Raw genomic sequence first — 24,407 nt, 5'->3', positions numbered from 1 at the left:
CACACACACACACACACACACACACACACACACACACACACACATACATGCACACACACTCTTGCAACACGTTCACACATGGCAAGGTTTTTTTTCTGAACACTCTCTCCCACTAGTACTTGCCTTCTTTCTTAGAGACACACGAATCAATTTTTCTATTGCGCATTTCGATTTTTTTCACACGCACTCATTTTTGTGCTTAAGATAATAAGTATGTACAATTCAAACGCTGCGCTTCCTGTTCCAATTAATCAACGTACGCTTGGATAACGTGCCAGGCTCCGCCAGGAATCGAGAGAGTTTGCTGTTCCCGTACGGCTTAGCTAACAGTTGTGAGAAACGTACAAAAAAATAATAATAACGTAATCTCATAAGTGCCGGTGTTGCCAGTACGATGCCATGGCTTTTGGTATGATGACGGATTTCCGGGCCAGGATCTGGTCTAAACCTTTGTTTGTTCCAACAATGTTCCAATTTTCTCTGAAAAAGAAACTGTTGTGACAGACTGTGGGACAACAGTGGCTTTATCGACACAGTGGGGAAAAAAAATCAACCATCAATGCATTTCTATAGCTTTTTTATATATTTTTGTGGAATAAGCACACTTATAGGATAATCTGTCTGAATTCTCGATTTTGATTGGCTGGAGGGTTTGCATTTAGAGGTAGTTCTGGTCAGTTTGATTGGCGTTCTGTATATGTGCTGCCTTATAAACTCCTGTAACCATAGCGACTTGCAGTTACAGTTACACACAGTAAGACAGCTGCTCTAAATAGTTCCTTATGACCTTACTGAGCAAAATGGCTGACTTTTTGCATGTCATTTAATTTATGTAGTGATTTTTTTAATTAGTTGACGAACCAGATGAATTTGATGAGCTGAAGAAAATGAGAAACGATCGGTATGTGTTATTTGTTAACATACCACATTTAGTCGCCATTTGCTCTTATTATAACTTCTCACTTTTCTGGGAAGATGTTCCACTAGATTTTGGAGTGTGCTTATGCAGATTTGTGTTCACCCAGCCTCAAGGGTGTTAGTAAAGTCAGTTACTAATGTACAGTAGTTGAGGTGAGGAGTCCTGGGGTGCAGTCAATGTTCACATTCATCCCACAGGTGTTCACTAGGGTTAAGGTCAGAGTTCTATAGAAGGTGACTCAAGCTCTTTCACACCAACCCATGTAAACTATATCATCATGTGGGCATTTTCATTCTGGAACAGCTTTGGGTCTCAAGTGAAGGAAAAAAATGAAAGGCTGCCTCCAACTTTGTGGTGACAGTTTGGAGAAGAACCACATAAGGCTGAAAAAGCCAGACATCCCAATACTTTTGCCCATATCGTGTATGATAAAAATGGCACAATGAGTTAACACCAACAGCTTCATTATTAGAAGAGATATATGCACAGTCATGCATAATTTACACAAACACACTCTGTCTCCTTTACTCACACACACACACACACACACACACACACACACACACACACACACACACACACACACACACTTTTGCTTTTTCTCACTGTCTTACATAATAAATTGTACCAGAATATGGAATGTAACTATTAATGGTTAAAAGTATGAGGTTTGGTGTCTTTGTTTGTACGAGATAAAATAAGATACGATCAAAAAGTGGGGAAATATCCGTGTTACAGCAGCAAGAAATGTGCATGCTAATGTGATATGAAATGTGTAATGATAATGAGATGTTATATTCAGCTTATCCCGCATCAAACATTAATGGAGAACGATCTTATAATGCTACCATGTTCTTTTGAGTTATTTAGGTCAGGGCGATCGCACGACTATGAGCCCTGGAGCTCCATATTACCGCCGCATATGCTGTTTTGGCAGGTGGCGGCGGGAATATTGTGAATTCTGACGCCGAGCCGAGCTTACAAGATAAATCAGCGGCCGCCTGTCAGACGCGTGGAAGGTGAATGTGTCTTTGAATTGTAGTTACTAATATTGCCGAAATTGCACGCTCTGAGGGATTTGCTTGAGGGATCAGACGAGGAGAAAAGGCAGACTGAGGAAAAGGGCTTCCTTTCCTTCTATCACCTCACATCTCTCCCTCTTTCTCTCTCTGCCTCGCTGCTTTTTATAGAAACGGCAGTTGGCATTGCACATCATTTATCATTCTTCACCTCATCTTCCTCTCTCTCTCTTGCACTCTCTTTCTCTCTCTCTCTCTCTCTCTCTCTCTCTCTCTCTCTCTCTTGCTCTTGTCTCTCTTCGCTAGGTATCTCTCTTCTTGTCTCACATTGCTAGCTCTTTCCCTTGCTTTACCTTTTCTCTCTCAAATTCAAATCTCTAATTTTCTCTTGTCTCTCTTACTGCTACTGCTTTCTCTCTCTCTCTCTCTCTCTCTCTCTCTCTCTCTCTCTCTCTCTCTCTCTCTCTCTCTCTCTCTCTCTCTCTCTCTCTCTCATTTTGTCTGACCTTTGAGTCTTTTTTCTTCAGTCTGAGCTAATTTGTTCGATGCGTGTGCTTGTGCTTGTGTGTGTGTGCGCGCGAGTGTGTGTGTGTGTGTGTGTGTGTGTGTGTGTGTGTGTGTGTGCGCGCGTGTCATTGTGTGCTGCCGCTAGTGCCTTTGATGCCATAATCAATAAGAAAAGGTAATTAGAAAGCGATCAATCGAGAGAGGCTCAGCTAAGGTTTATCAGGACGTGCCGTTGGATGAAGCCGGAGCATTGATGGAGAATCAACAGACTCAACCGGGGGAAAAAAGCATCACGATGACGAGAGCCACTTCGAATCCAGGCTCTACTATCCATCCTTGTTACAGTTTCTCACTTATAATGATATTCCTCTAGAACCCAATGAATCAATTTGATTACTAGAAGTATCAGCATTTATGCTGGCTGCAAATTCGTTTCAATCACAAAGTTCAGATGAACTGTGCTCATTACTGTGTTAGCAGAAGAAAAAAACACACACTCAACAGTAAATTAACAGATAATTAACAAACAACAGATAACAAACAGATAATTTTGTAAAATGTAATGCGCTATTGGATTAGTCCAAATAAAGCAGTATATGAACAAAACCAATTACTGCCCACTTTATTAGGAACACCATACTTATTCGCTTTCACTACAGACTCAACAGATTTACATTCTAAATCTGCCATTCAACCCAATCCAAAAGACGCTTCACTGGATTTAGGACTGCATATGCTGATCCCGATGTATTCCCGATGAATTAGAATATATAACTGCAATGTTCACCAACCTGACTTGCTTTGTGTCATGGTGCATTGTCATGCTGGAATACACCATTAGAAGTTGTCCAAACATTCATTTGTTTGCTTAATCTTGAACCTGAAACAGTTTTTACAGAAAAATTACCGTCATTGCCATCAGGTGTAACATGACCTAAATTCTGTTTGTATTCTCCGTGAATGAGACAATGTGCGCATACACAAAGCAAGTGTACATAGTAGTATTTTTTAATAAATACATACTATTCAGGAAACATGAATGCAGTTCTAACATGATATGCAACAATATTTACATAAGCTATGGTGATTTATATGGTGATTCATTGGTTTTAACTGGTCCAAAGAAAAGCATGTAAAAAAAAACTTCCCCACATCATTGAATAACCTCCACCAGCCTGGACTGTTGATCAAGGAAACATTCTATTGGTGCCAAATTCTGACCAGAAATCAATATTGTTCAGACCCGGCAGTCCTTAGCGCTCCAAGCTTCAGCTGTCCAATTTTAGAGTTCTCAGATTCCTGTTCTTGGACTGCCAGGAATGCTCTTTAGCTGTAGCCCATCCACCCTGTTGTTTAGAGTGATTCTTTAAGTTACTGTAGCCGTTCCGTTTAAGGATCAGTCCAGTCTGGCTGTTTATTTTTTTCTGATTATTCTCGTCAGCAGTCAGCATTTCTGCCTGCAAAACTTTCGTTTACTTAATGTTTTTCTTATTTTCGCACCATTCTGTGTGAAGCTTTTTTGGAGATCAAAAGTTTCTGATTTTTTTAGTTTTTTTCACCCATTCTATTAAAGATGAACTGAACCTCTTGACTGCTGCATAATTTTAAGTGAAAAATTACATTAATGAGCAGGTGTAGAGGTGTTTCTATTGTTAGAACAATATACAAAAAAAACTATTGTTACACATAATGCACACAACAAAGGAATATAACATAGACCTTATTGTATGTACCAGAACCTTCTAGAGAAAAAGAAAACGATTAGGCTTGTTCTTGATTTTTGCAAGGTAAAATATACTTAAAATTCCATGCTGCTGTTTCTATAAAAGTGGGAAACCTGTCAGAATTCTGTCAGCCCTTTAGAACAACTTACTATTATTATAAATTCTTAATAAAAGTAATGTGACTACTGAACTTAGGACAATGAGATAGTCAAAAGTATTGGGACACCCGACTTCTCCAGCCATATGTTGGAGGCACACAATTGTAGCTCATGTGTTCGCATGCAGCAGCATTATCTTTTCTATTCACTTGAACTAGGAGGCTCAAAGCTGTTCCAGCATGACAATACTCATGTGCACAAAGCCATCTCCATTTAGATATGGTTTACATGGGTTCAGATATTAGATCTGGTCTGGTTGGAAAAGCAGGTTTTGCTACTATAATCGATTATTGAGCTATTGAGCTATTCCCTCTATTTCAATGAAGAGAAGCAGCTCTAAAGCAATTCAATTCATTTTTATTTGTATAGCGCTTTTAACAATGAACATTGTCTAAAAGCAGCTTTACACAGATTATGTGGTGATTAAAAGTGAGTATGTTCTTTATAAGTGAGTTTGTCCCTGCTGCCACCACCATGCTTCACAATTAGGATGATGATTTTGGGGATGATGTGCTTTTATGTACACCAAACCGTAACAGAGCGTAAAAAAACATGTTTTTCTTCACTTGACCCAAACTGGTCCCGGCGTGACAATGCCCCTGTGCACAAAGCCAGTTCTATGAAGATGATTTACATGGGTAAGAGTGGAAGATCTTGAGTGGCCTGCTTTACAGCACTGACCTCAACTCTATTGAACACCTTTGGGATGAATTAGAATGCTCTCAGAAGAGTGGAGGTTATTATAAAAGCAAATGGAAACTATAAATGTGAAATGAGATGTTCAAGAAACACATTTTATGCTCAGGTGTCCACAAACATTTGTCCAGATAGTTTACCTATCTTTGAGAAAATCATTTTATTAATAGAGGAAGAATAAACAAATCTATATTTGTCTGGAATGTCCTGTGATGTATAAAATGAAAAAAATGGGACGAGAAGATCGACGCCGTATCGAATATCAGCTGGTACTCTGTACAGCAGTACTTTTGCTCATGCAATGTTGCTTAAATGTCAAGAAGAATATGCACACATTTGCCAAGCAATCTGTCATACATGGCCTTTTTCAAATTGGGCTCGGAAGATTGGAAAGATCATTGCAACTTCCTTTCAAAACTCATTTCCTGTCGATTTCTTTTTTTTTTTACTTGTCTTGAGATGCATTTTCTTTTTTAATTTAACATTTAACATTTTTAATTTGATGTTTTTTGCCAGATCTATTTGAAAGCGTTGGATTACTAATGCGCGTTATTAGATTGCGAGCGTGCGGTATTTGTTAAGGAACGCAACGGACTTGTACTGTTCTCATTTTCGTCTGCGTGTGGAAATCAAACCCCTGATGTTGAGAAGAGGAAGCGCGATCCTTAACAAGTCAAGCTACAGGAAACAATTGCTTACACAGTGTTATTGCACGTGGGTAGGCGCGATTCTCAGTACTTGATTCTTTTTTAGTGAATGATGGAATAATTAGTTGTCAAACTGAAATCAGGGAAGTGGTATCTCTGGCGTTGGACTTCCGATCAGAAGGTGGTGACTTCAGATACAAGCACCACCAAGCGGGCCTGCCCCTAACCCACATCTGCTCAGATATAAGTTGATCTTGATTGTGTTGTCTGCTTAATGCATTACTTAAAAAAAAATAGATCAGATATATTTATAAATTGTAATGCCGTATATGTCTTTTACTTTCCTACACATTGCAATTTATATCTGATCTTTTTTTTAGGATTGCATAGGCAAATTTTGGACAAGCAACAGGTATCACAATAAACCTAACTGGACTTTGTATATGTATTTGTTGACTTTTGTATCTGGGATTTCCTCCACTGCCATGCTTTACCGTTTGTATAATGTTCTATTAGTTGTTTCTGGTGTGTTTTTTGCACCAAACATACAATAGAATTTTCGACATTTTTATATACTTTTAGAATTTAACTAATCAAAGAGTAACACGTTATGCAGCAGAAATACATTTTCCTTTCACTTGAAACCTGTTCCAGCAGGACAATGCTGCTGTGCACAAATCCAGTTCTATGAATATATACTTTACATGTTTCGGAGTGGAAGATCTCTTTTGTCCATGTAGTATAGGGTAAATATTAGATTACAGCAATCTTGGGACTAACAAATAGGTTTTGAACAAAAATCTACAAGCTATTCATGAGTTCCTCGAGTGTAATGAAAGCCTCTGATGCACAATACGGCCACCACCATGTTTCACTATTATTATGGTGTTCTTTAGGTGATGTGCTTTTATTTTCACCAAAAATACTTTTGGGAAATTGTGTAATTATATAATTACTGGTATTGATCTTGTCAAACCATTACAGATTTTGCTACTTGGCAAAAAAATAAAAAAATCTGCATGGTGAGTCATTCCTCTAGGAATAGAGATATAGTTGAAATAAAAGAAAAAGTATAAGACATATACAGTGGATTGCACACACTCACACACACACTCACACACACACACACACACACACACACACACACACACACACACACACACACACACACACACACACACACACAGAGCAAGAAAAAAAAGTGTAACAGTAGAAAAGCAAGGTCTTGCCCAAGGAGACAAAAGTTCATGGCATCTTGTCATTTTTCCTCCTTTTATGTCTGTGATTTTTTTTTTTCTCCCGATGCAAACGGATTTGCAAAAATGTTCCACTGCACTTGTAAAGCTGTCAAGTCCTCACACATCTCGATGCTCGGATTCTCCTCTGGCTGGCTTGTAAAAGAGCTTTTGGATGACGCCATGTGCCAAACGAATAGATGTAAATTTAAAATGTGTGTAGAGTTTGGTGCAATGTGGCACCTTTTAGAGAACAGAGACAGTTCCTTAGAGCAACAACTGTAATTAGCTTTTCCTGACATATTTTAGGACGTGAATGTACCACTGCACAAAATCTCCAGAGTACAATATTTTAGCAATTGCACACAAAACAAACAAACAAGCACACAGATAGACATTTCTGTTTTCCTTAAGGCCAAGTCAGGTCAAGTAGGCTTTATTGTCATTCCAACCATATACAGTGCAATACACAGTAAAACAAAACAACGTTATCACAAGACCGAGTTCGATCAGACAACATAAATTACTACACGGAAGTCTAATCTAACAACATAAAATGCAACATTTAGTAATTATAATAAAAAAGACAACATAAGACAGGAAGACATTATATATGTACAATAACTGTCAAAAACAGTAAACGACACTGTAGCACCGATCAGTACAGAACAGAAGGTTGTGCATATGGATTGTCCGTATAAAAATAAATAAATAAATAAATAAATAGGTTTATAATTGTACATCATAATCTATTTCAGCCAAAAGTTAGTTATCTAGACCTAATTATCTATCTATCTATCTATCTATCTATCTATCTATCTATCTATCTATCTATCTATCTATCTATCTATCTATCTATCTATCTATCTATCTATCTATCTATCTATCTATCTAACTAACTAACTATTTAACTAACTAACTATTTAACTAACTAACTAACTAACTAAATTATTTGCCCTGGATTCTATGGAAGCCCATTTCTGCCACATAAAGAATAAATTTTTTTTATAATTCTGACTTTTTTGCTCGCACTTTAAAAAATTTTCTCGCAAATGCCACTTTATTTCTCGCAAACTCCAGAGCTGATTGTTAGGCAGAGCTCAGGGTTTGGAGGCTTTGTCTGATACCATGTGATTATTTTGATTGTAACCCACTTCATTTTCAATGTGTAAAGCTTTCTGCCACTACTTTCTGCCACTACTGACGCTGCCCGATTGGCTAAAAAAAAGGTGGAATTGCAAGAAATAAAGTCAGAGTTACTTGAAATAAAAGTTTTAGTTGCGAGAAAAAAAAAAATTGGAATTAGGCAAAAAAATTTTGATGTGGTGTAAACTGGCTTCCATATGAAGCTTCTCTTTGCCCCACTGTATATGTATATATAGATATAGATATATACAGTGAGGAAAATAAGTATTTGAACACCCTGCTATTTTGCAAGTTCTCCCACTTAGAAATCATGGAGGGGTCTGAAATTCTCATCGTAGGTGCATGTCCACTGTGAGAGACATAATCTAAAAAAAAAAATCCAGAAATCACAATATATGATTTTTAAACTATTTATTTGTATGATACAGCTGCAAATAAGTATTTGAACACCTGTCTTTTGGCTAGAATTCTGACCCTCAAAGACCTGTTAGTCTGCCTTTAAAATGTCCACCTCCACTACATTTATTATCCTAAATTAGATGCACCTGTTTGAGGTCGTTAGCTGCATAAAGACACCTGTCCACCCCATACAATCAGTAAGAATCCAACTACTAACATGGCCAAGACCAAAGAGCTGTCCACAGACACTAGAGACAAAATTGTACACCTCCACAAGGCTGGAAAGGGCTACGGGGACATTGCCAAGCAGCTTGGTGAAAAAAGGTCCACTGTTGGAGCAATCATTAGAAAATGGAAGTAGCTAAACATGACTTGTCAATCTCCCTCGGACTGGGGCTCCATGCAAGATCTCACCTCGTGGGGTCTCAATGATCCTAAGGAAGGTGAGAAATCAGCCCAGAACTACACGGGAGGAGCTGGTCAATGACCTGAAAAGAGCTGGGACCACCGTTTCCAAGGTTACTGTTGGTAATACACTAAGACGTCATGGTTTGAAATCATGCATGGCACGGAAGGTTTCCCTGCTTAAACCAGCACATGTCCAGGCACGTATTAAGTTTGCCAATGACAATTTGGATGATCCAGAGGACTCATGGGAGAAAGTCATGTGGTCAGATGAGACCAAAATAGAACTTTTGGGTCATAATTCCACTAAACGTGTTTGGAGGAAGAAGATTGATGAGTACCATCCCAAGAACACCATCCCTACTGTGAAGCATGGGGGTGGTAGCATCATGCTTTGGGGGTGTTTTTCTGCACATGGGACAGGGCGACTGCACTGTATTAAGGAGAGGATGACCGGGGCCATGTATTGCGAGATTTTTGGGAACAACCTTCTTCCCTCAGTTAGAGCATTGAAGATGGGTCGAGGCTGGGTCTTCCAACATGACAATGACCCGAAGCACACAGCCAGGATAACCAAGGAGTGGCTCTGTAAGAAGCATATCAAGGTTCTGGCGTGGCCTAGCCAGTCTCCAGACCTACACCCAATAGAGAATCTTTGGAGGGAGCTCAAACTCCGTGTTTCTCAGCGACAGGCCAGAAACCTGACTGATCTAGAGAAGATCTGTGTGGAGGAGTGGGCCAAAATCCCTCCTGCAGTGTGTGCAAACCTGGTGAAAAACTACAGGAAACGTTTGACCTCTGTAATTGCAAACAAAGGCGACTGTACCAAATATTAACATTGACTTTCTCAGGTGTTCAAATACTTATTTGCAGCTGTATCATACAAATAAATTGTTAAAAAAAATCATACATTGTGATTTCTGGATTTTTTTTTTAGATTATGTCTCTCACAGTGGACATGCACCTACGATGACAATTTCAGACCCCTCCATGATTTCTAAGTGGGAGAACTTGCAAAATAGCAGGGTGTTCAAATACTTATTTTCCTCACTGTAGATACATACACACAGTGGAGCAAAAAAGTATTTAGTCAGCCACCAATTGTGCAAGTTCTCCCACTTAAAAAGATGAGAGAGGCCTGTAATTTTCATCATAGGTACACTTCAACTATGAGACAAAATGAGAAAAAAAAATCCTGAAAATCACATTGTCTTATTCTTAAAGAATTGATTTGCAAATTATGGTGGAAAATAAGTATTTGGTCAATAACAAAAGTTCATTTCAAAACTTTGTATATACCCTTTTGTTGGCAATGACAGAGATCAAATGTTTTCTGTAAGTCTCCACAAGGTTTTTACACACTGTTGCTGGTGGTTTGGCCCATTCCTCCATGCAGATCTCCTCTAGAGCAGTGATGTTTTGGGCAACATAGATTTTTAACTCCCTCCAAAGATTTTCTATGGGGTTGAGATCTGGAGACTGGCTGGGCCACTCCAGGACCTTAAAATGCTTCTTATGAAGCCAATCCTTTGTTGCCTGGGCGGTGTGTTTGGGATCATTGTCATGCTGTAAGACCCAGCCACGTTTCAACTTCAATGCCCTTGCTGATGGAAGGAGGTTTTCACTCAAAATCTCATGATACATGGCTCCATTCATTTTTTTCTTTACATGGATCAGTCGTCCCCTCCCTTTGCAGAAAAACAGCCCCAAAGCATGATGTTTCCACCCCCATGCTTCACAGTAGGTATGGTGTCCTTTGGATGCAACTCAGCATTCTTTCTCCTCCAAACGTGACAAGTTTTTACCAAAAAGTTCTATTTGACATTCTCCCAATCCTCTTCTGGATCATCCAAATGCTCTCTAGCAAACTTCAGACAGGCCTGGACATGTACTGGCTTAAGCAGGGGGACACGTCTGGCACTGCAGGATTTGAGTCCCTGGTGGCGTAGTGTGTTACTGATGGTAGAATTTGTTACTTTGGTCCCCGCTCTTTGCAGGTCACTCACTCGGCTCCCTGTGAGGTTCTGGGATTTTTGCTCACCAATCTTGTGATCATTTTGACCCCACGGGGTGAGATCTTGCGTGGGGCACCAGATCAAGGGTGATTATCAGTGGTCTTGCATGTCTTCCATTTTCTAATATATATATATATATATATATATATATATATATATATATATATATATATATATATATATATAGTAAACAAGTTAACATTCTGTCCTCAAAGTTTTAAAAGGGACACATTTTGATGGCTGGGCCAGAGCATCTCCAAAACTGCAGCTCTTGTGGGTGGTTACTGGACAGGTTCCTGGCCAGCCAAGGCTTATTGATGCACGTGAGGAATGAAGGCTGGCCCGAAAGGCTGGTGTTCTAATAAGTTCTGAATGTAAAAGTAAATTTGTTACTGTATTTAGGTAGTGTTTTTTCGTTATTTGTACTTTACTCAAGTATTTTCATTTGGGGAGACTTTTACTTAAACTTCACTACATTTCAAAGTCAAATATCTTACTTTTTACTCAACTTCATTTAGGGAAATCAGCAAGCCATGACCGTAAAGTGCACGCTCTGTTTTAAATTTGTTTTGATTGCTGCTTGGCAGTGGGGTATAGGCATAGGCGACATGGGTATTGTTAGGGGGCGGCACGGGGCGTCCAAAAAAAAAAAAAAAAAACAACTTTTTTTTATTTTAACGTTTATTTGCACGGTCACATCAATTTTTATATCAGGTCATGGTGAATGAACCTGGTCGGGACTCTGAAAGTGCACTCACCGCCCGAGAAGATTTCTCACTCATACAAAGGAGAGGCGGAGGTTGGGTGACGTCACCTCAGCCTTCAGGGTTTCCAGTGGGAAAATTGACAAGACCTGGAGTGACATCACCTCAGTAAGAAGAGCTGAATCCCAATTTAAATTATGGATGACAAAAAAAGATCTAAACCCTCATGCCTATTTCAGAAAAAAAGAGGAACGAAGTAGGGGGGAAACGTGCAAAAGATAAAGGTGTGTATGCAGCTCTATCACTCCTCTCATTATGAGGAAAGTATAAGCTAATGCATTTAATATAAAAGGCTAATATCTGTATATAGCCTTGTATGTAACTGTGTTGCCTGCTATGCTTTTATGCATAGAGCAACAATCTTTATTTTTGTGGACTGCTCTGAGAACATGTTTTACTCATCCAGTAGCTGAAGCAGAGAGGAACTTTTCAAAGCTGACACTAATCAATGGTGGGGACGTTGGGTTATGGCGTGGTTCAATCAGGTCGTCATTCAAGGTAGAGCCACCATTGCCAGCTGATGGTATCTATGAACATACAGTTCAGCATCAGTTCAACAGCAAGCAGAACATTTAGAGAGGAATAAATGATGTAAGAAACTCCTGACTCAAACTCGCCACAACACCTGTGTCTTATTTGTGCGATTTATTTTCAAGTTGTTAAAAAGAAGGTTTTGGGCTCATAATAGTTTATTAGATGGCAATCAGTGTTTGACTCACTAATATTCTTATATTAATAGATTCATAACCTGAGTTGTTTAAGCAACAGTCTTGTAATAAAATTAATGATAATAAGACATTATAGCCATAATAACATATAGTACTCGGATACTTAAGTACATTTGAAGGCAAATACTTTTTTACTTTTTTCATGAAAAATTTAAGGGAAGCACTTTTACATTTACTGTATCTCTACTTTTATTCAAGTATATATATATATATATATATATATCTCAATCAGTCAATTGCCATAAATTATATTTCTGGAGGGTTAAACTCTCATCGTTTTGCCGTCCCAGAGGCTCACGTTGTGCAAAGTGTTGCCAGGCAGCTGGAAAAATGGAAGTCAAGCATGAAAGCTCAAGCATGAAAGCTAGCTAATACCTGAGCGGGCTTTATCTAGCTAGCGCGTAGCTGTTAAGTCTTTTACATGCACTCTGGCTGTGTAAACGCTTCCAGACATACTATTATAGGAAAGCAATCAACTGCAGAGGTGGTAACAGTATCACACCACCCTGCTGGTGATTATTTAACTATAAAAAGCAAATCTCTGAAATTTTAATTCCTTTAAAACAGATTTGCTCTAAGGTTTGCTCTTAGCATTTAATAGTTGATTAAAGCAGTGTTCAGTGGGTGGTTTTTTTTTTAAACATATTTTAATTAGAATTCAAACAGTCTAAATCTCTCTCTCTCTCTCTCTCTCTCTCTCTCTCTCTCTCTCTCTCTCTCTCTCTCTCTCTCTCTCTCTCTCTCTCTCTCTAGCAGGTTAAAAAAAAAATTTCAAGCTGTTTATTAGCCAACTCAAAATCAACAAAGACGATGCTCAAAGCTAGATATCTGGACCTATATGCAAAAAACAAACAAACAAAAACAAAAGATTGAATCTACATGTATACTTAATATTTACAATAGAAATATTTAAAAGTAACAGATTTTGATTATTTTTGTGCAAAACCCAGTTAAAATGTAGCAAAACATTTTTTTAAAACATTAATTTTAAATGTTTTCTTACACTTTTTTTTTTACCCACGCAGTTTATAAATCGAATACATTTTTACCAATTCAGTGAATGCTACAGCAAAAAAAAAAAACAGTAAGAAAACCCCCAAAAAATCAATGTGTGTTTACTGAAGACTTTTTGGAAACTTTTTATCAGAGTTTTTTTGTTATGTTATGGCACCTGGTTGTTTTCATAAGGTGGAGTGAATAAAAACGTTACCCTCGTAGTTACAGGAAGGAGATAGACACGAGCAGAGAAAGGTTTTATAATGGACATTATGTGGACAAAAGTATTGGGACACCTGATTTTTCCATCCATGTGTGGTTCTTCTCCAAACTTTTACCACAATGTTGGAGACCTACAATTGTATAGACAATGCTCCATTAAGATATACTTTAATATATACTTTAGATCTCGAGTGGCCTGCTGTAGAGCTCCAACCTTCACCCTATTAAACACCACTGGGATTAATTGGAACACTGACTGCACCACAGGCCTCCTCACCTCACCTACTTCAGTACCTGACTAAACCTCACAGAAATCTACACAAGCACAACTCAAATGTTCTTCCCATAAGAGTGGGGGTTATTATACCAGCAAATGGGGACTAAATGGGGAATGGGATGTTCAAAAACCATATAAGAATTTTATGGTCATGTGTCCTCAAACATTGTCCATATATCTAACCTACCTAGAGGATTAATTTTGTATCATAGGGCACATATTACTTGCCTTGATATTTCTGGCAACACTTAAAAGAGTTATCTGGCTTCATTTTGCCATTCCAGCAGTTAAGGGCATGAGAATGGTGTTGCTAGGCAATAGATGTCATCATGGGAGCATGCTGAAAACTGAGCAGGCTTTATCTAGCTAGCACATAGCTGTTCATTTTTTTCCATGCAGGCATGTGTATATATATATATATATAGTAAACAAGTTAACATTTTGTTCTCAAAGTTTTAAAAGGGACAAATTTTGATGGCTGGGCCAGAGCATCTCCAAAACTGCAGCTCTTGTGGGTGGTTACTGGACAGGTTCCTGGCCAGCCAAGGCTTATTGATGCACGTGAGGAATGAAGGCTGGCCCGAAAGGCTGGTGTTCTAATAAGTTCTGAATGTAAAAGTAAATTTGTTACTGTATTTAGGTAGTGTTTTTTCGTTATTTGTACTTTACTCAAGTATTTTCATTTGGGGAGACTTTTACTTAAACTTTACTACATTTCAAAGTCAAATATCTTACTTTTTACTCAACTTCATTTAGGGAAATCAGTTGTTCCTTTTTATTTATGGGTGGATAAAAACAATATATATATATATATACAGTGAGGAAAATGAGTATTTGAACACCCTGCTATTTTGCAAGTTCTCCCACTTAGAAATCATGGAGGGGTCTGAAATTGTCATCGTAGGTGCATGTCCACTGTGAGAAAAAAAAAAAATCCAGAAATCACAATATATCACTATTTATTTGTATGATACAGCTGCAAATAAGTATTTGAACACCTGAGAAAGTCAATGTTAATATTTGGTACAGTAGCCTTTGTTTGCAATTACAGAGGTCAAACGTTTCCTGTAGTTATTCACCAGGTTTGCACACACTGCAGGAGGGATTTTGGCCCACTCCTCCACACAGATCTTCTCTAGATCACTCAGGGTTCTGGCCTGTCGCTGAGAAACACGGAGTTTGAGCTCCCTCCAAAGATTCTCTATTGGGTTTAGGTCTGGAGACTGGCTAGGCCACGCCAGAACCTTGATATGCTTCTTACAGAGCCACTCCGGGGTCATTGTCATGTTGGAAGACCCAGCCTCGACCCATCTTCAATGCTCTAACTGAGGGAAGGAGGTTGTTCCCCAAAATCGTACAATACATGGCCCCGGTCATCCTCTCCTTAAACAGTGCAGTCTCCCTCTTTAATGTGCAGAAAAACACCCCCAAAGCATGATGCTACCACCCCCATGCTTCACAGTAGGGATGGTGTTCTTGGGATGGTACTCATCATTCTTCTTCCTCCAAACACGTTTAGTGGAATTATGACCCAAAAGTTCTATTTTGGTCTCATCTGACCACATGACTTTCTCCCATGACTCCTCTGGATCATCCAAATGGTCATTGGCAAACTTAAGACGTGCCTGGACATGTGCTGGTTTAAGCAGGGGAACCTTCCGTGCCATGCATGATTTCAAACCATTAAGTCTTAGTGTATTACCAACAGTAAACTTGGAAACGGTGGCTCTTTTCAGGTCATTGACCAGCTCCTCCCGTGTAGTTCTGGGCTGATCTCTCACCTTCCTTAGGATCATTGAGACCCCACGAGGTGAGATCTTGCATGGAGCCCCAGTCCGAGGGAGATTGACAGTCATGTTTAGCTTCTTCCATTTTCTAATGATTGCTCCAACAGTGGACCTTTTTTCACCAAGCTGCTTGGCAATTTCCCCGTAGCCCTTTCCAGCCTTGTGGAGATGTAAAATTTTGTCTCCAGTGTCTTTGGACAGCTCTTTGGTCTTGGCCATGTTAGTAGTTGGATTCTTACTGATTGTATGGGGTGGACAGGTGTCTTTATGCAAATAAATAGTTTAAAAATCATACATTGTGATTTCTGGATTTTTTTTTTTAGATTATGTCTCTCACAGTGGACATGCACTTACGATGACAATTTCAGACCCCATCATGATTTCTAAGTGGGAGAACTTGCAAAATAGCAGGGTGTTCAAATACTTATTTTCCTCACTGTATATATATATATATATATATATATATATATATATATATATATATATATATATATATATATATATATATATATACACACACACAGTGTTGTGCTCGTTACAAAAAAATAGTAAATAGTTACAGTTACTCGTTACTTTATTCAAAAAGTAACTCCGTTACGTTATTGATTACTTACACCAAAAAGTAATGCGTTACTGTTAAAATTAACTTTTTAGCTACTTTTTTAAAGAACCTTCTTCAATGTTCCTATTAATGCCCTTTTATGCGTTATGGTTTACAAACACAAAACTGACTTAAACACAGAGTAATTTTTAAACACTATTTTATTTAAGTCAGAGCAGCACAAACTAAATATATCACAAGGATTTCTGAAACAAATAACAAAACAAGCTAAATAATATATTCACAATCAAAAACTAAAGTGGCTTCTGCTGTTGTGTTGAGCTTTCAAAAATGTTCCTTTCACAGCTGAAGTATAAAAACTATCAACAATGTAGAACACCGGTTTAGCTTCTAGCTACTAGCTCCTCAGGCATAGAGGTCCTGGAGCAGCTTCAACAGATTGGAGTTGGTGTTTATCGCAGTAGATACGAGCTTCGAACCAGAAAGACACGGCTTACATTTGACTTAAAAGTTTTTGTCTTCATACTCAACTAAAGTGAAATAATGAGCGTATTTCCACTTTGAGAAACTTGTCTTGCTCTCGCCTCGACTCGCCATTACTGCCGCACAGACCTGAATAAACGGAGACACGCCCACAGTGCGTCTTCTTTGTGTTTACAGTGGTTCATCCACTAATCCTACAATGCGTCGCTGCTGTAAGCAAGTTAGGCTGTAGTCTACACTTCAGCCGAAATTAATTCATTTATAAAAGTAACGGGTAACGCACCATACGGTAACGGTAACGGTAAAGATTCAATATTCTTGAAATCACAGATTTGGAACGACCAACTTGTTATGCTATGGCTGATAGGGTCATCCCTTTGGCCTTCATCTGGACATCCTGCTGCCGGAGGCTTTCAGTCACTTTAGAACAGCCCACCATCTTGCAGAGTCAGTGAAACTGGAAGTTAGGCTGCCAGTTAAATAGGGGTTGACAGATAATCAAGGAAATTAGCACTAGGTGCCAGATTAACACCAATAACTGGGAGGTATCTGAAAGTGTTCTCTAATTTTGATCAGTGTGTTTTCTGTGTTTTTTTTTTTTTTAATGCCTTAGTTATTTTGTGGAAAAGGTGTTCTGGTAGCATGGTATAGACAGGACAAAAACTCCTTAAACTGTTGAGCAGTGAAGATGACATTATTTTAGAATTGTTCAATTGTTTATAGATTGTTCTCTAATTTTGATCTCCAGTGTATATATATATATATATATATATATATATATATATATATATATATATATATATATATATATATATATATATATATATATATATATATGCAGCTTGTATAACAGTAAAGATTAACTGTTGTTGCTGGGATCCTCTTCCACTCCTCCATATTGACATCACAGAGCTGCTGGATGTTAGACACATGGCACTTCTCCACCTCAGGTCTGGAGACATATTTAGCCACTCCATCACCTTTACCTTCATCTTCCTCAGCAAGGCAGTTAGGCAGTTGTCGTCTTGGCAGTGTGTTTGGAGTTGTTGTTATGTTCATATCTGCTGTTTATATGAGACCATTAGGCTACCACCATTAGGGGTGTAACAGTACTCGTATTGTATATGTATTCGTAACGGAATTTCGGCTCAGTATACACATGTACATACATAGTTAAAGAACACAGTTAAAATCTGAGTTACCTCAAGAACGTATTGAGTGGCGGACGGCACGTTTGTTAAGTCTCTCTTCTTTTTAGTCTTTTTATTTTTATTATTATCACACTTGAAAACATACACAACAATGTTAGGGGTATAAAAAAGGAACTAGAGTTAGTGCAGTGTCACTGTGGCTACTCAATCCACTGAAAATACCATTTGTTTTGTGCATGCATGAAAATGCTAAAGAATTCATAGCAATAGTGTTAGCCGCTAACCAGAAAGTGGTCAACGGTTAATGCTAGCAATTTGGATTATTTAGTGTTTTATGTCCACCTTCAAGAATGTCTCATAAAAGTAGAAAATCCTGACAGTTCTTCATATCAAATGAGTGAATGAACAAAGGATAGAAGGAATGAAGACAAATTATGTTGAAATAAGAATATTTAGTACTGTAGATTATATCTTTAGAAAATTGCATATAAAATGTAAAACACATCTATCTATCTATCTATCTATCTATCTATCTATCTATCTATCTATCTATCTATCTATCTATCTATCTATCTATCTATCTATCTATCTATCTATCTATCTATCTATCTATCTATCTATCTATCCACTCGTTTGCTCAAAGTATATATCAATAAGTCTATATCAATTAGTCTAAAAGAAGATGCAATGTTTTTGTGTGTGTGTGTGTGTGTGTGTGTGTGTGTGTGTGTGTGTTTGTGTGCACATATTGGCCTCAATTTCTGCCTCTGAATCATAAGACATTTATTCAAGCTCAAGCTCCTCCATCCCCTTTACTCATTTAGTCACACATACACACACACACACACACACACACACACACACACACACACACACACACACACACACACACACAAACACACAGTGTTAGTTCCTCTTCGTCGACTTTCCTCAGTCAGCGTCTTTTGCCAGCATGTCTGATCAAATGCTTACTGAGAACTGGTAGCTCTAAATATTCTGTAATTGTGTGTGTGTGTGTGTGTGTGTGTGTGTGTGTGTGTGTGTGTGTGTGTGTGTGTGTGTGTGTGATAGAGGAAATCGAGAGAGTGCACCTTTCAGCAGATGTAAATACCTGTGTGTACAGAGTGTAGAATAATTGTCTCTCCCTCCCGCTCACTAAATTAGGTCATAACTGAGCACAACCACTTGAGAGCTGTCGCCCCGGAAACCAGAGATGCCCCATAGCACTCTGGGAGTGCGACTGTCTCACTCACTGAGCAGTTCAATTAGTGTGTATACACACACACACACACACACACACACACACACACACACACACACACACACACACACACAAATATAAAATATCAGTTGGGTATACTGTATGTGTTTGTGTGTGCTTGTGTGTGTTTGTGTGCACGTGTCAGACTGTGTGCGCTTGTAAGTTTGTGTGCATTTTGATGCACCCCTCTGGATTTGGACTGGGGGTTTCCATAGCAACATGCAGAGAGAGATATAAGGCGGTGTTAAGACATTTTCGATTTTTGTCTGTGTTTATATTTATACACTGTATACACAATATCTATCTATCTATCTGTCTGTCTGTCTGTCTGTCTGTCTGTCTGTCTGTCTGTCTGTCTGTCTGTCTGTCCGTCCGTCCGTCCGTCCGTCCCTCCGTCTGTCTGTCTGTCTGTCTGTCTGTCTGTCTGTCTGTCTGTCTGTCTGTCTGTCTGTCTGTCTGTCTGTATACACACACACACACACACACACACACACATAATAAATATATATATATATATATATATACACAGTGTGTTTATAAATGGTGTTTGTGCGTGTGTGTGTGTGCGTGTGTGTGTGCGTGTGTGTGCGTGTGTGTGTGCGTGCGTGTGTGTGTAACATTCATACAGTTTGTGTTTAATGTGACACTTTAATTCAAACTAAATCTGACCCAGTGTTTTTTTGCTTCCTCTTTCTTTCTCTTGTCTGTGCCTCCTTTACTCTTTGTCTTTTACCCGTTCATTCTTTGCCCTCTTTTCCATTTCAATGTTTTGTCACTCCCAATCACTGTTTTTCTGAATTCCTTTGTTTCTTTGCTTTTTGCTTGCTTTCTTCCCCCTTCTTTCTTTCTTTCTTTCTTTCTTTCTTTCTTTCTTTCTTTCTTTCTTTCTTTCTTTCTTTCTTTCTTTCTTTCTTTCTTTCTTTCTTTCTTTCTTTCTTTCTTTCTTTCACTTTTTTATCTCTACCTTTTTCACTTTTGTTTTTTACTTCTTCTATCCCCCCCTACACACCAAACACACACACACACACACACACACACACACACACACACACACACACACACACACACACACCTTTTCACTGGTATGCTCGTTCAATCTGTTTTTCTCCCCTATTTTTCTTCTCCTTTGTTTCCTTCTCCATCTTCCTGCCTTTTTTTTTTCTCGCTTGGACTCCTTTAACCCCCCCCCCCCCCCATTTGCTCTCTCTCTCTCTCTCTCTCTCTCTCTCTCTCTCTCTCTCTCTCTCTCTCTCTCTCTCTCTCTCTCTCTCTCTCTTCTCCCTCACACTTTTTTTCTTTCTCTCAGGTGTAATAACAGGACCCAGTGCGCAGTGGTTGCAGGCCCAGATGTTTTTCCCGATCCGTGTCCTGGAACATACAAATACCTGGAGGTTCAGTATGAGTGTGTGCCATACAGTAAGTACACACACACACACACACACACACACACACACACACATACACACGCACACGCACACACCCACACACACTCAAACACATACACACACAGACTCTCTCTCTCTCTCTCTCTCTCTCTCTCTCTCTCTCTCTCTCTCTCTCTCTCTCTGTCTCTTCCCCTCTCCCACACATACACACATACAACAGACAGTCTATTTTTTCCATAACACACAAGCCAATATACTGTTTGTTTGCTACCGTCGATTCTCATTTAGCTAAATAAACATTACAAACAATGCTGTTTATGCTTCAGTCCTAGTTCAAACACCACCTAAACCCAGCTACATTGTAATATTCGATATGCGTGCCATTTAAAAAAAAAAATCCAAATCCCTGAACAGTAGGTTGCAGACAGAGGTGAAAATAAAATAAATAATGAATAATTTTTGAAAAATCCAACATCCAATTTGATCATTTTTACACCTTAAACGCAAGAAAATCTGCAGCTTCCTGTTTGAGTCTAAGATTTTGGAATGAATTTACAGTATATATATATTAGGGCTGTAAAATATTTAATTAAATGATTGACATGAATTAACTCGTGATTAATCGCAACTTAATTGCACATTTTTATCTGTTCTTAATGTACTTTCAATTAATACTTTTCAAGTTTTTAATACTTGCTTTATTCAAATGTATGTTTATTATTAGTGAAACCAAACTCAACATACAGCATGAAGACAAAATATAGATAGAAGACAATATAAAATATTGTCTTCTTCTTCTTCTTCTTCTTCTTTAGGCTGCTCCCATTAGGGGTCGCCACAGCAGATCATCCGTCTCCATACCACCCTGTCCTCTACATCTGCCTCTTTCACACCAACTACCTGCATGTCTTCCCTCACCACATCCATGAATTTCCTCCTTGGCCTTCCTCTTTTCCTCCTATCTGGTGGCTCCATCTTCAGCATTTTTCTACCAATATAATTCATGTCCCTTCTCTGCACATTTCCAAACCATCTCAATCTCGCCTCCCTCACCTTGTCACCAAAACATCCTACATGTGCTGTCCCTCTAATAAACTCATTTCTAATCTTGTCCATCCTCGTCACTCCCAACGAAAACCTCAACATCTTCAGCTCTGCTACCTCCAGCTCCACCTCCTGTCTTTTACTCAATGCCACTGTCTCTAATCCATACAACATCGCAGGTCTCACCACAGTCCTATAAACTTTTCCTTTCATTCTTGCTGATACCCTACTATCACAAATCACTCCTGTCACTCTTCTCCACCCACTCCACCCTGCCTGCACTCTTTTCTTTACTTCTCTAACACACTCTCCATTACTTTGCACTGTTGACCCCAGGTACCTGAACTCCTCCACCTTCTCCACCTCTTCTCCCTGCAACCGCATCACTCCACTGCCCTCCCTCTCATTCACACACATGTACTCTGTCTTACTCCTACTGACTTTCATTCCCCTTCTCTCCAGCGCGTACCTCCACCTCTCCAGGCTCTTCTCAACCTGCTCTCTACTCTCACCACAAATCACAATATCATCTGCAAACATCATAGTCGAGGGAGACTCCTGTCTGACCTCTCAATATAAAATTGAGATATAAAATATAAAAAATATAAAACAATATAAAATATTGTAAATGTTATAAATTTTATTTATGGTGTTTTAAATTTAGTAAATAATCAGGACACCAAATGAAACTTTTGCTGTTTCCACACGGATGGTTTTAATTGCCAAATGTGTGCTTTATGGCGGATTTTGGTGCTTGATCTTAAACTTGGCGCATAAGTAAAAATACAAATACAAAACATTTTTTGTTGGATTTTATTATTTGTTTTTATATCTGGGTAAAGAAAGGACATTGTGAATAAACGTGTGTTGCATTGAACATTTTAATTTTGCCTGTTTTATATTTATTTAATGGTAAAACAGAAATGCGCACTGCATTAATCATCCGTAAAAAAATTGTGGCTTTAAAACGAATCTGCGAAATATTCCCTCCATCTTTTCAACACACTCTCTTCACAAGTCAACACATTTCTCTCTGCATCCTTTGTTGCTCTAACTTGTAGCACATCCTTTCCAGCTCGGTCCCTCTGCCTCACCAGTCAGTACAAATTATTTTCTCCTTCCTTAGTGTCCAACCTCAGATACAGCTCCTCATATGCTTTTTCTTTGGCTTTAGCCACATCCCTCTTCACCTGCTGCCACATTTCCTGCCTACTTTTCTCATAACTCTGCCGATCCCAATTTTGTTTTGCCAACCTCTTTTTCTTGATCCTTTTTTCATTCCACCACCACGTCTCTTTACCTTCTTTTCTCTTTTCAAATGTCACACCAAGTACCTTTCTAGCTGTCTCCCTTATCACTTCTGCAGTAGTTGCCAAATTATCCAGCACCTCTTCACCACCACCGAGCCCCTGTCTGACCTCTTCCTTGAATCTCACACTACAGTCTTCCTTCTTTAGTTTCTACCATTTTATTATTTTTTCAGTCCTCACTGCTTTCCTCTTTTTCTTCACCTCCAAAGCCATCCTACAGACCACCATCCAATGCTGTTTAGCTACACTGTCCTTTGCCAACACCTTAAAGTCTCCAATCTCTTTCAGGTTGCATCTCCTACATAGAACATAGTCCACATGTGTGCACTTCCTCCACTCTTATACGTCACCCTATGATCATCCTTCTTTTTAAAATATGTATTTACCACTGCCATTTCCATCATTTTAGCAAAAATTTACCACCATCTGCCCTTCTACATTCCTCTCCTTAAGGCCATACCTACCCATCACCTCCTCATCACCTCTGTTCCTTTTACCAACATGGCCATTGAAGTCTGATCCAATCACCAATTTTTCATTCCTAGGTATACCATCTACCACTTTACAACCCACTCAAGAATTTTTCATTCTCTTCCATTTCACAACCGACTTGTGGAGCATATCCACTGATGACATTTATCATCACCCCTTCAACTTCCAGCTTCACGTTCATTACCAGAAACTCTCTTCACCTCCACTACACTCTTACTGTACTCTTCCTTCAGGATCACCCCTACACCATTTCTCTTTCCATCCACACCATGGTAGAAAAGTTTAAACCCCCCTCCAATGTTCCTGACCTTACTTCCTTTCCACTTGGTCTCTTGAACACACATGTCTACCTTTCTCTGCTTCATCATATCAGCTACCTCTCTCCTTTTACCAGTCATAGTACCAACATTTAAAGTGCCCATCCTAACCTCCACTCTCCTCCACTTCTCCTTTCCCTGCTTTTTCTGTAGACGTCTTACCCCTCTCCTATTGGCGAACAGTAACACAATTTCAACCGGTACCCTGTTGGCTAACAATACCTGTGGCGGTCGTTGGTTACCCGGGCCTCGACCGATCCAGTATGGAATTTAGGTTTGTGATCCGTATATTTGATTTGGCACATGTTTTATTCTGGATGCCCTTCCTAACGCAACCCTCCTCTTTTATGTGGTCTTAGGGCTAATGGCTGTGTTAAATATATACATATATACAATGGAGCAAAAAGTATTTAGTCAGCCACCAATTGTGCAAATTCTCCCACTTAAAAAGATGAGAGAGGCCTGTAATTTTCATCATAGGTAAACTTCAACTATGAGACAAAATGAGGAGAAAAATATATATATACTGTATCGGGACCGGTAGAACACAGAACACAAATCATGCCGTGGTAGGGGTGTTTATTTTCAAGATAAAGGTGCTGTGAGAGTGAGAAGTGAAGACGTGATGGTTGTCTGGTAGCTAAGCGGGGGGTTTGGGGCAAATCCCAAGCACACAACGGGAAAGGGAGTCCTCGACTAGAGGCTTCTTCTCTGCTGTCACTGCTGTTGCTGCTGTTGCTGCTGTCTTTACTTTCTTT

The 24,407-nt window shown here is 38.9% G+C and overlaps 1 protein-coding gene across 9 annotated transcripts in view; it reads left to right on the top strand.

Annotated features, from left to right (window-relative positions):
• The window catches only part of adgrl3.1 (adhesion G protein-coupled receptor L3.1), a 203,832-nt gene that overhangs the window by 55,767 nt on the left and 123,658 nt on the right, over positions 1-24,407 (top strand). For 5 of the 9 annotated variants that reach the window (XM_083532497.1, XM_083532495.1, XM_083532494.1 and 2 more), the window contains exon 4: positions 20,408-20,517. In XM_083532497.1, the coding sequence (XP_083388623.1) occupies positions 20,408-20,517 (110 nt within the window). Of the gene's footprint in view, positions 1-20,407; positions 20,522-24,407 lie in introns of all 9 variants that reach the window. The other 4 variants (XM_083532498.1, XM_083532500.1, XM_083532499.1 and 1 more) reach the window with 1 other exon arrangement.

The sequence above is a fragment of the Silurus aristotelis genome (genome assembly GCF_946808225.1).
Source record: "Silurus aristotelis genome assembly, chromosome: 27".
Classification (NCBI taxonomy): domain Eukaryota; kingdom Metazoa; phylum Chordata; class Actinopteri; order Siluriformes; family Siluridae; genus Silurus; species Silurus aristotelis.
Note: the sequence above shows the minus strand (reverse complement) of the source record. Positions and strands in the feature narration are given on the sequence as shown.